Source organism: Euphorbia lathyris, chromosome 6, assembly GCF_963576675.1.
Source record: "Euphorbia lathyris chromosome 6, ddEupLath1.1, whole genome shotgun sequence".
NCBI lineage: Eukaryota > Viridiplantae > Streptophyta > Magnoliopsida > Malpighiales > Euphorbiaceae > Euphorbia > Euphorbia lathyris.
Genome location: NC_088915.1, coordinates 18,150,326 through 18,163,551, shown reverse-complemented (window position 1 = coordinate 18,163,551; position 13,226 = coordinate 18,150,326). Strand labels below are relative to the sequence as shown.

The 13,226-nt window shown below is 34.7% G+C and overlaps 1 protein-coding gene across 4 annotated transcripts; it reads right to left on the bottom strand.

The window, feature by feature from the left end:
- Nucleotides 1–1,283: 1,283 nt before the first annotated feature.
- Nucleotides 1,284–6,392, bottom strand: LOC136232378 (probable apyrase 7). Of its 4 annotated transcripts, none has more exons than XM_066021497.1 (4): nucleotides 6,071–6,391; nucleotides 3,410–5,647; nucleotides 2,331–2,640; nucleotides 1,284–1,628 (listed from the first exon to the last, which is right to left on the bottom strand). In XM_066021497.1, the coding sequence occupies exons 2-3, from the start codon at nucleotides 5,391–5,393 to the stop codon at nucleotides 2,348–2,350; spliced, it is 2,277 nt and encodes a 758-aa protein (XP_065877569.1). In that variant the 5' UTR covers nucleotides 5,394–5,647; nucleotides 6,071–6,391; the 3' UTR covers nucleotides 1,284–1,628; nucleotides 2,331–2,347. The 4 variants fall into 4 exon arrangements, 3 of the variants coding, with proteins under 3 accessions (XP_065877569.1, XP_065877567.1, XP_065877568.1); XM_066021495.1 differs by having other exon boundaries at nucleotides 1,284–1,685; nucleotides 6,071–6,390; XM_066021496.1 differs by having other exon boundaries at nucleotides 1,284–1,685; nucleotides 6,178–6,390.
- Between the last annotated feature and the right edge of the window lie 6,834 nt (nucleotides 6,393–13,226).

Genomic DNA, 13,226 nt, shown 5'->3' with positions numbered 1-13,226 from the left:
TGGTGACTGTCAGCATATGATACAGAATATTGTTAACTATTCTGTTGTTTTTGTTCATCGTTCAGCGAATAAGTTAGCTCATACCTTTGCCAGGACTGCTATTTCCGTGTCTGATCGCGGGGTTTGGATAGATTACCCCCTGCTTTTGCTTGTACTGCTATTTCAGTTGATTCTTAATAAAGTATCCTCTTTCAAAAAAAAAAAAAAAAAAAGTTATACTAGTATTGACTATTGTGTTATGCCTATACATTCTAATTTATAAAAATAATTAAGATTATTTTATTCTATGATAGCAATGTTCCAACAAAATATAGCTTTTTATTTTACTTTTTTAGTCTTATATCTTTCTTTTTTTATTTTCTTTTTCTTCTCTCTTTTTTCAAGCCCAAAAACTCTTCAGTTGAGCTAGTTAGGCAGATTGAAATATCTTATTCACTTTAGAAAAATGCCTTCCATTTCTATAAGAAGTTGTTGATACAATATTAGACAATTGTCCTAAGACGCAATGTAGAGCCCGTTTAGTTTACCCGTTGTTTGTTGTTATATTTTGCTATTGGAAAAGCAAGGATTTCCTACTGTATAAAAGGTAAACATGAAGATAAAATAGAGTAAACAAACCTCGTATTCTAACTCTAAAGTTGCAACGACGCCATTTGACCACTCTTGGTAGAAAATACATAACTAAAAGAAAAAGGCTTAATACATCATTTGCCTCCTGAACTTGTCCAAAAAGCTTGATTGGTCCCCTGAACTTTCAAAATGTCCTTATAGCCCCCCTGAACTTGTATAAAATATTCAGTTTAATCCCATAAACTTGCATAAAATGTAATCAATTGGTCACTCGGTTGCAAAAAAAAATAAGTTAAATGCGAAAAATGTATTGCATGCATCTTAAAAAAAAGTATAACAACCAAGATCGGGGTAATACGATTGTAATATTAGAGAATGCAAGTTTTATAGTTGATAACTTCCTTTTTAATCTATTCATGAATTATGTAATAACATTCTAAGTCGCGTGGAATACATCTTCCGCATTTGACTTACTTTTTTGCAATCGAGTGATTAACTAATTACATTTGACGTAAGTTCAGGGAGCTAACTGAACATTTTATGCAAGTTCAGGGGGCTATCGAGACACTTTGAAAGTTCAAGAGGCCAGTCAAACTTTTTAGACAAGTTCAAAAGGCAAATGATGTATTCAGCCCAAAAAAACAATGAGTAGAGAAAAGATGATGAATATAAAAATAAAAAAAAATAAAAAAAAAAGTAATTAACACAATGCATTTTAACAAAAACTAAGTCGTGTATAGTGGACTGATACTATCATCACATTGAATCCAAGTTTTTAATAGGGCTTCTCTAATCATTTTTCTAACTAAAAATAAAAAATAAAATGCCTGTAAAGTTATAACTAGTTTGTGATGAATGCTGAACTGAACTTGTGATGCTTTGTGTAGCAGTCGTCTTCCAGCCGGAGCTACCCGAAATGATATACCGCAGACTCAGGGTCAGATAAAAATGTGAACCATGGCTTGGGTTGAGATTGCAACAATCAAGCAAAGCTTGTTTAAACTGGGGCAAAATTTTGCAATTTACAAGACCTGAAAATCCCAGCCCTTTTTACTCAGCTGAAATCAAGGATGAGACCAGCTAATCGTTAGCTCTCCCCCGCAATACGTTTAAATCTGTAGCATTTTGAACATCTATTACACATGTTGCGCAAATGTATTCAGATCAAACGCCACAAAACATAAAACAAGCATGCATTTTCAAGCTGACCATATCGATAAGTACAGTGCAGGAACTAACTATGACGAAATTTAAGTTCAGGGCGACTAAATATACACATTGAACCAAGTACAGGGCCAAATTTTGCATTTTGCCTAAATTTCCCTATCCACTTTTGAATTGTACGGATCGGAATGTGAATGCGAATTGGAGAGTAAATTTTGTTTCCTCTGTTCAATGTTCTTGTCGTCTTTAAAAATCTTTTGCCTCGCCTTTATAGGAGGCAAATTAGTTCCAAGTTCATTCAACAAATATTTCCAAAATTTCTTGCAGTGACACAATATTCTAAAATAAATTGAGCATACAGTATATTAACTTTATCCAAAATAAGCGTGAGCTATAAAAGAATGAATGCCTAAATTGCTAAACTTAACTAAGACCACTAGTAAATTTTCAAATCCATATTCTCTCTTTTTTTCTTTTTTTCTTTTTTTCTTTTTTTCTTTTTTTCTTTTTTTCTTTTTTTTCACCATTTGTAAGAGATTCAAGTCCGTTTTTCTGTGCAGAAAAAAATAATATAGAAGAGAAAGAAGTGACCGTACCATAACCTCAGGACTCCCTAACCCTTCACCACATCAAATGAAGAACTAAGGTCTTCTCGAGATTGTGATCTCCTACTTTGAAGACGCATCTGACTTCTGTGGGGAGACCAGATCGAACCCATGCTATTGCTATCCATCATCTGTCCTAAGCTACTCGACGAATAACTATGTGATACACCACTAGTTGATGGGTATAAGGATGACTCCATCATCTGCATGCCGCTGCTACCTAGACCGTGCGCCAAGCCAAAGGGTCCTGGTTGGCTACCAGCAACAGTCGGACTCAGTGACAGCTTTGCTCTTCCATCCCCTGAATTCAAAGTAGAATATTCCTTAGATATTGAACCAGGCAAAAAAAATAATCCACAAGAAGATCATGATGAAAAACAGACCAATAAAGGGTTAATTTGGCCCCCCGACTTAGCTTGCACAAACAATTTTCCCCAAATTGATTGGGTATCGAGTTGGTCCTCAACTCAACATTTTTTTATTAAGCCAGTCCAACGTGATTTGTTAGCATCAGAATCTAATACACCTATATAAACCACAAAACATATGTTGATAGATATGTGTCACTTCTAGACCAATTTGACCAAAAATATCAACTTTTGGATTAAAATGATACTCGAACTTTATTTTGGAGCAAATTGATTCTACAACACACGTTGAAGGGCCAAACTGAGCCTTTATCCTGAAAGGGAGGATAGGAAATCAACTCAAAGTCATACAGAAGTATAAATGATGGCAAAAACTAAGTAAAAGAAGGATGATATAACAAAGCATTTCGTTGCATCGGTTTTGATCACATGCACCTTAATGACCACGTAGAATTTGGTCATTCACCGTTAGATCTAGGCTTATTAGAATCATAAGATGGAGATTCAAAACATCCTAAGGCTTAGATTTAATAAACCTATATCTAACGGCGAATGACCAAATTCACTTGGTCATTAAGGTGCATGTGAACATTGTTGTTCGTTGCATATGTTAAAAAGAGAATGTGCTTATTTAATATGAATAGATTGGATCTTGTGTCAAATATTCAGTACTATAGAAAAGATACGGCAATAAAGCTTTACCAGAACTAATAGGACTCCAACGTTGGAACCGGAAAGGAGATGGAATATTAAGTACTGAAGTAGTAGATGCATTGTTACGCCTGAAGAGTGGAATATATGGTCTTCGGAAATATCTTGACATCCAATTGCCAGGACATGATAATGCAAAAATCAGCAATACCAATGAAGTTACCAAAACAACGATAAGAATCATGGGATTTATCTTTGTTTGAAGTTGTTCATAACTGGGAAGCCTCAATCTAGGTGAAATTACTTTCCCAGCTTCATAAAGAGCAACCCCAAGGGTCCAAGTAATACTTCCAGAGCCAATAAGAATTTGGTTATCAGTAATGTGTAAGCCCTCTCGCAGCAAGAACACGACGTAAGGTGCCCGAAAGCAGTATTGTTCGATAAAAGGCTGCGGAGGAACACTGCTTTTTGCAACTTCCCATTTCTTTTCACAGAATTCACGACCCTTCTCCAGAACATCATCAAGTGAAGCTTCTGAACTCAGGTTAAAAAATCGATAAACCACAAAAAAGCCAGACATGCCATAGAACTGGCCATAAGGGCGAGGGAAAATGTCAGGTAAAGCACAAGGTTGCAAATCACAATCAAGAGGTGCACTTTGATTAGACCACTCAGAAAAATTAACTGCAACCTTCGCCAATGCATTACATTCTTCCCAATTTGGAGAACCAATAAGCTGCACAGGAACTCCTGACTTGGCTCCGTTGCCTGATGTTTTCCCTACAATGACAGGACTGACACTATTTTGTTGGTCAGAAGCACATTGAGAACAAATATATTGTTCCTTATAGCCAGTTTGCAAACACGGGTGCTTAATTTCTATTTTCTCACTTTTTACAAGATCTGCACCCGGAAGCCCCTTCAAAATATGAACAACAGACTTGTCAAACGCATCATTTAAACCATAGCCTGCAAGAGAATAGGCTGTGAGGTGATGATTAGCAGCTCCGATTCTAAGGTTTAGGTCGGTCTTGTTATGCCCATGATTCTTAGTCTCAAACGTTACCTGTAAAGAAGAGCCACCCATGTCGAGTGCACCAAATGTTGCTTTCTTGGGAACATTTCCCAATACACCGGTTCGATAGTTAAGGGCGATCCATCCATAAAAAGCTTCGTCCATTCCACTTATAACCTTGATCCATGCTTTGCGGCATAAGAAAGGTGATTTCTTCAGTATGGACCAAGAATTGTCTAGAAGCCATTTTGAATCAGTATATGGCAGCCTCCGAACCCCAGCAGTAGCATAAAGGAAAAGAGAAGTACTCTTGTGTGCAGTCTCAGGGATTTGCTTCTCAGCCCACCGTACAAGTGGATTTATAGCAGCTTCTACGCCAGACCTATTATGTACTAACAAATGAAGACCAGGCTCTGTTTCCATTCTATCGTATGCACGTCCGCTTGACTTTCTAGAAAGACCCTCCGTAAGTGATTTCAGAACAATCGGAAGACTTCCACCCTTCTTGTGATCAATTGTTGCTTGATAGACATGAACTCGAGTTCCAGTACTTCCACAATCAAGAACAACATAGAATTTTGAAGATCCTTGAGACCAATAAGAAATAATATATGTAAAAACTAGATAAGTTAGAAAACCAAGTACTAGAAGGCACAAAAGAATGACAACTAGTCGGACCCATTTCCTCCACATTAATGGGGTTCCACCAGAAAATGCTTTCTCTTTTGAGAAACTTGTGCCACCATTTTGTCTCTGCAGGAAATGAGAATTCCTATCATTTCCAATTTTACGATCACCATCTTCAACATCAAGCCGATGAAATGATGATAAATCCTGCAGAGATGCAGAAAGTCGCAAATTATTCTTGGAGCGAGGGTTGGAAAAACTATAACTATGACCTGTGGTTTCTCCTGGAGGCAGTGATGACCCAGTCGGCATATATGGACCAGCAGAAGTCTTTGAGGCTGAAAACTTACTTTTTACAGCAGAAAATGCATCTGCTATTCTACCAAACACCATGTTTACACAAGTAACTTGTTAAACTAGGAATTTGTCACATGGCAAATCTAGCATTTCAGAAGCTTCAAAATTAAGTTCATCCTCTTAACAGCACAGTTATATATGCCAATGCATTTCATGCAGCCTAGAACAAGTCCATGGTATGCTTCATTCTTCAATGAATAAGAATACCACTGTCTATTGCATTTTCACTATTGCTGGCAATATAGTGTAGGGCAATACACACATAACGCAGTCAATTACATTTGATGAACCTGAAAACAAAATTTCCATCATATACCTAGTTAGATTAAAGAACAAATAACAAGCAAAAAGGAAATCAAAGTCATGTCTACTAAATTATATCTCACAATAGGGAAATCAGCCCAGAACTTCTACTAAATTCCTAGAATATCAGTCTAGTCCTACCAACATTATGCATCATTGGTCTTATTTCAAAATTCCAAGTTCTGCTGATAAGAAAATCAAAAACTACAGAAATTAGATGGTCTAATGATTGTTCCAAAAGTTCCGTTTATCATTTTTGACATAATAAACATCTAATCACAAATTTGACAAATCCATAGCCGGTTAGAACACTATTCCTCAAATATTGTTCAAATTGCAAAAAAATGAAACTGAAATCAGAACCAATAAGGTAAAAAAGAACATCAATATCATAATCCAAAAAAAATTACCATGATCCCGAAAAATATGCAAAACCCAGATTGAGAAAAACATTCAGTGTTGCATGATTTCGTGCTTCAAGTTGGAGATATGAGAATGCAGAAGAAGGCCTAGTTACCTGGAGCAATAGAGGGGAGAAATACGAAAAACGTGAGGAAGCGAAGGGGATAATGGAATCACGCGATTAGTGAAGATGATCTGTTGGGTAAGTGAAGAGAGAAATTATGGAAATAAAATTGAATTTTGGATTTTGGATTTTGGATTTCAATTTCTCAGATCCAATGAACGAGGGTGGCAGTGGGTGTCGTCTCCCGAAAGAGAAACCCACTTTCTTTTATTTTTATTTTATTTTTATTTTATATATTTTCAACTCTATGCTTCCTCCCTCAGTTTATTTTTCATACCCTTTAATTTACCAAATTTATTTATTTTGTAAAAAAAAATTATCAAATTTATTTCATTATCTTTTTTATTATAATTATAGTTTTTCTTAATGGTAATAGACTATTATCAAAGTATAGAAGCATCCTGAATCAGGATGATTTCAAGAAATACAGGATAAAAAAACTGAATGAAAGAATTAGTATAGAAACGTGTGTTACGTGTCATAACATGGGTCGCACCATTCGTTAACCTTGGAACAAAAGCCATCAAACAACGAGGGTGATTACTAAGAATAAATCGTATTTCCTCAATCACAATACCAAATTCTGCAAGGTCCCTTTTCTTTATTAAAATATTGTGCATCACTTCCTTTGCATCTGACTCAAAGATGATATTGTGATAGCCCAGGGATAATGCCAATTCCATACTTTTCCTTCAATGTCAATGCTTCCGCCATTTTGATCGAAAATGTACCTTTCATATGAAAACTCAATCCAGTAGGAGTCTTACCATTACTGTCCCACAGGACGGCTCCTGCGCCAAAACCCCCTCCACCATAAACATAGCCGCATCAGTATTGCACTTCACACTTCCGGCCATATGTCTGGTCCACTTAGCTCGATTACGTTCAGCAGCAAGTCCCTCCCGCTCTCCACTTACCGCACACTAATTCCTCGATCCAACTATGCCATGCACCAATCGCACTCCTACATTTTCTATCGAATTAGCAGCTGCAGCTTCTCTTGTCCTTCTGTCTCGCCCGTGTACAGTGCCTGCTCCACTTTGCTCTCCATCATTTCCCAACCCGTTACTCAAATGAATGTCTGCCCCTTCTTATGGATTCAATCTAGCAGTATCAGTAGTTCCTCCTACTGCAATTTAAAGTAGTAGTACTGTCAACTGTAAATAATTCAGTAGTACCACATGCTTCTGCTACACCAGCAGTAATTCCTTCCTCATTCATGCGACTGATTACCCACACTCCAGTCTCAACATTCCTAGCCCCAACACCCATATTCTTATCCATTCCTTCACCATGAGTTGTGCGCACAACTATCCATTCATTGATAACCACAACACCGACAGTGTTGCTTCCTTTGGGGATTTACTTCGGTTTTGCCATAAAATTTTATTCTATGACTGTCATGTCGCCCATAGAGTTGCTACATTTTGGCTTATTACAATTGCATTTGATTCTGTACACATATTTAGCATCCAATCCTCAATCCTCTTGCATTCTTCCCCTAGAGGTTCAAGTCCAACAACGGACCAACACTACCTTGCAAAATTACAGCCAACGAATAAATGTCATTTTCTCAAACACTCGACAGCAATCTATATCTCGACTTTGACGAATACACACCATTTGTTGTGTAATACCAAACTAGCCGATCTTCCTTTCTAGATATTAGGATCACCATTTGACATTCAGGTCCACCACTTCCTAGTTAAACCATTGATTCAGCTTCAATTGATCCCATATCCTGGTTCCGGGTATAAACAATTCCTCCACCCGTGCATCTCGATTTCCTGCATTACCTGGAAATTCGACTCGAAAATGGTTAGTGCCACAAATCTAAGGGTCCTATCAGACCCGAACTTGGTCCCTTTTGCCAATACACTAGTGTAACCCTCCTTTAAGAATATCAATTGAACTCCACACACTTTGCCAAACAAAACTAGGATTAGTGCCCAATTTGGAAGATAAGAAAGTCATTGCGATGTAATATTTTGCTTTGAACGTACGACTAACCGTAGTGTGTGGGCTATCAATTAATTTCCACCCTTGTTTCCCTTATAATGCAATATTGAACTCGTGTAGATCCCTAAAGCCCAATCCACCTCCACTCTTATGCCTACATAACTGAGTCCAGTCAAACTAATGAATTCGCTTGCCTCCATCTTCTTTCGATCCCAACCATAAAGAGTTCATCATCTTTTGTAACTCATCACATGTAGACTTGGGTAATAAGAACGTACACATATAGAAGGTTGGTAGTGCCTGAGCTACAAATTTAAGAACTTACTTGCCTGTAGGAAATAAAAACCTAAAGGTCCAACTGCTAAACCTTTTTGCCAATCTTTCCTTGAGGAAGCCAAAAATGGCTTGTTTAGACATGTCAATCAAGGATGGCAAGCCTAGATAACGACCCATATCCAAAGGAGAATGAACTTGCAAAATTGCACATATATTTACCTTCAAATCCTCTTTCATGTTGGAACTGAAGAAAATGCCAGATTTGCTCAAATTTACTGCCTGACCAGACGTTTGTTCATAATTAGCTAGTAATTCCTTCACTCTTCTGCTCTCCAATTTTATGGCACTGAAGAAAATAAAGCTATCATCAACAAAAAAAAATAAGTGTGTCACAATAGGTGCCCCTACACAATTATGACACCCTGTAATTAATCCATCTTTTTCCACTCTTACAATTAGTTATGATAATACTTCAGCACAAATAAGGAATATGTAAGGCGATAGAGGGCCCCATTGCCTCAATCCTTGTCCTGGTGTTATAGGGCCAACAGTATCAGAATTTATAATAATAGAATAGGAGACAGTACTAACACGCAATATAATCCACTCAACCCATTGATCACAAAAGCCCATTCTTATCATAGTAGCTTTAAGAAAACCTCAATCCACCCTATCATAGGCTTTTCTTATATTAATTTTCAACGCTGCTTCCCATTTTAGCCCTCGGTTCTTGCGTTTCATATTGTGAATACTTTCAAATGCTACTTGTACACTATCTACCATCGATCATCCAGGTATAAAAGCTGATTGGCTCTCCGAAATAATCACATGCATTATTTCTTTTAACTTATTGGTCAGGACCTTAGCAATTATCTTATACAACATATTACATGGGGATATAAGCCTCAAATTAGCCATCCGTCTTGAGTTCTCACATTTATGTATCAGTACAATAGTCTCATTCAAGTGATCAGGGAATTCAGATCGATTTAGCAATCTAGAACATGCAATAAAAATGTCCCTACCAATTAAATGCCAAAAATGTTGGAAAAAACATGGATTTAGCCCGTCAGGGCCAGGTGATTTATCCGCCTGCATTTGAAAGACAGTCGTCGTGAATTCTTCAAATGTGAATGCTTCAATTAGCCTATTATTCATCTCGACTGTGACAGTTACCGGTAGAACGTCCACCATCCAAAGAATGTAAGAAATCTCCAAAGAAACAATGAGCAAAAAATAATCGATGGAAGAGATCTCTAAAAGAATGTAGAAATTGGAAACTTACCAAAGAAGAAGAACATAAAATTTGATGTGAATTTGAAAAAGGACACTATAGAAAAAATGCAGGAAATGTGCAGTGATAAAGAAAAGCAACAATACAAACTTTTTTTATATGGAATGAGAAATTGAAAATTATACGAAAGTTTGCCAAAGGCAACCCTTTGGTCATCATTCATTACGACCTTACACCTGTCGTAACCATCTGTACAAAGAGAGTCACACTTCATTTAATGAGTAGCCAAAACGAGATAAAGGAAGAGTTTTCTCCACAACCTTAAAAGGTGTCTTACTCCTACTAACGGGGACATCTGATAATAAGTGAAAAATCATCTTCCAAAAATATCTTCTCCACAGTGGGCTCTGAGCTCACAAGCCGACTCTCCAAGAACCATATGCTAGAAAGAAAAAAAGTGCACCAGGCCGAGCCTCTCAAATCAAGGAAACCTGGCCTATTGATGGAAAAAAAAAGTATAGGTCGACTCATGTTATAAAAATCGAGTGTAGTATGTGAACGCAAAAATTGGAGAACTTTACATGTAATGAGCTCTTATTGGATGATCATATTATTCCAATAAATGCATGTCACCTCAAAAGGTAATATCTAAAAGCATAAGAAAATGTGTAACAACCTATAAACACAAGATTTATAGAGATTTATAAGGTATGCCGAAGAACTCTATCCTCTTTTATTTCATTTTTCCTCTCTTTCTTTGAGATTGAAAACTGATCTTAGCATTGGAGTGCTTACATCATTTAACTGACAACTCTTCTATTTTACAGTTTCTGAGTGAGGCTCTAAGAGAGGATTTTGAAAATCCAACCACATATCATTAAGTTTGGGTTAATTTAGACAGAATGAAAATGAAGTATAAAAGTATAAAGAAGAATGATCTTAAGAAATTATGAAAATTAGTTGTTGTTATGTAAATATATTTAAATATTTATTCTGGCTTTTTTCTTAATTTACTTATGGAGTGATAATTAATAAGTGTAACCATCCACCTAATTGCACAAAAGAACATAAATAAATAATAATTTAAACTAAAACCCTTAAAAATATATCAACATCATCAACAACCACAAGATTCTCAAGGGTTTTCATTTGCTGATTTTTTTTAAGAGTTCATTTGCGGATTTAAGTCTTAAAAATAAAGTTTATAAGTAATTAATAAATAAACATGAGACTGAATGCAAGTACAAATTAGTGTTTCTTCGTATATAATATTTTTTATGTGTGTTTATCATATTGTCAAAACTGGACCAATCAAAGAATCGAAAAACAAAAAGAGAGTTTAGAGGTTCAATTAAAATTCAAAAATTATCTAAAAATTATATAAGGCTAACTACTAATCTAACCAATTTGAATGGATCTATTAATATATTTAACACACTTTGCTTTCATCTCACCAAATTAAACACTTTCATCCACTTTGGATAAGAATACCCTTATTTCATTTCACCTTCTTCCTTAGACTCTCAACGTCTTCTTCACCATCTCAAACTGACGAAAGCGGCATTACCGCAAAGTCTTGAGTGAGAAAAGACGGTGGTTTATAGAGAGAGAAGATATTATGTTTGTAGAGAGAGAAAAGAAGGGATTATGTTTCATTCAACCTTTGAAGAATTAGTGTCTGCGGAAAAGAATTAGGATGGAAAGCTCAAAAATGAGAAAGAAAAAAATCTAACAATTGAACTGTTGCGATGTCGCATTTGTGATGAAATGCGATACATTATTGTCGCATTTGTGCCGAAATGCAATAAATTTCGTCACAAATGCGACAATAATGGAGGAAAATGGAACGATGCCATTACGGATGAAAAAGAAAACAAGACCAGCGAGAAAAGCAAATGTATAAGCTAAAAACATAAAAATGGAAAGCTTCATTTGTTTTGTGTTTCTTTTCCAAAATTTATAATATTTCAATCATCTCAAAAATCGCTAACGATTGGTATCAGAAATTCAAGAAGAAGAACCGAAGAAGAAGCGGGAGCAGAAGCATGGTATATTTGTTCAAAAGGGATGAAAGTATCTAATTTAGTGAGATGGAAGCAAAGTGAATTAAATATATTAATAGATTCCTTCGGTTGGACTAGATTTATAATTTGTCCAATTATATTTCTATTTACATTAAATCTTATAATATAGTATAAACATTAATAAAAATTATACTAATAATTAATAGGGTAAAGTTGAAATAAAATTCACGTAGTTTCACTAATTTTCAGATAAAAAACTGTGGTTTACTTTTTGTCAAAACGAGGATTGAGGTTTTCAATTTTAGCAAAATAAGGACTTTTTCGATTGATACTATTAAAATCACCCTTAGCAACTTCAAAAATGACATATTTTAAGAAGTACTAATATTCTAAGCAACTTTAATTCTTCAACTCTTTTATTTCGAGATGATTTAGATGATGTTTGGTAAAGAGAGAGAAAGTTAATGTTTAGAGAGAGAAAGTTCCGAAAAAGATGATTTTCTAAAATCGAAAATGTAGTTCCATAGAAAATATGACATTGAACAACTTTAATTCTTGAAAATTTTCATTTCCAGGTCGTTAAAGATAGTTTTAATAGCATTATTAAAAGTGTGAAACCTCAGTCCTCGTTTTGACAAAAAGTAAACCACAGTCTTTTATCTGAAAATTAGTGAAATCACATGGGTTTTATTTGAACTTTCCCCTAATTAATATCATGATATTTTTTAGATATCAAATTAAATTAATAAATTTAATATGATTAAAAATTTCTTACAATTCGATAATATAAAAATAGAAATATATATATTTTTAAAATTAAATAGTTATTATTTTTATTAATATTATTAACTCGTAAATATAATAAAATAATAGAATATTTTATAATTTAACTTAAATTATATAATTATTTAAATTTTAAATTTTATTTGTATATATTAATATTTATTAATATTGAGAACATAAAATAATTATTTTTGTGATATTTATCTAATATAAAACAAAAAATTAATAATATAATTATATATTCTTAAATGGTTAAAAATAATCACAATTAAATGATAGTGTAGGTGAGTATTAGTGTTTACATATTAAGGGTGCTTCGAATTCCGTCTACGCTAAAATTTATATTTTTTTAAAGTAAACATGTCTGAAATCTAAACGGATAACTCAAGCGGTTTGAACGATTTTGGCCGATTTTTAAAGATTCAATTTAAACCACCTCTGATCGAAACTGTGACCAGTTCCGATCAAATTTACAACCATGGTATTTAAATATTAAATATCAAATAATAAAGGGATATGGTGCAAAACCACCCGTAACATTGATAACCATGAGTAATTTTACCTCTAACGTCTAAAATAGAGCAATTTTATCCTTAATGCTGGTAGCCAACAACAATTTTACCCCTAACATTGGCTAGTTGGATCAATTTGAAAAATAATTCATCAAACAGTTTTCTATGTCATTAATGTTGTCATCTATGCTTTACATATACGTCATTTTATCGCTAATTAGTAACATATCAGAAATATAAAATAAACATTAA

Coding starts and splice junctions, on each gene's coding strand:
- LOC136232378 (XM_066021497.1), bottom strand. CDS start 5,393: ATGGTGTTTGGTAGAATAGCAGATGCATTTTCTGCTGTAAAAAGTAAG. Junction 2,641..3,409: donor TTGGAGTCCTATTAGTTCTG/GTAAAGCTTTAT, acceptor CTTTGAATTCAG/GGGATGGAAGAGCAAAGCTG.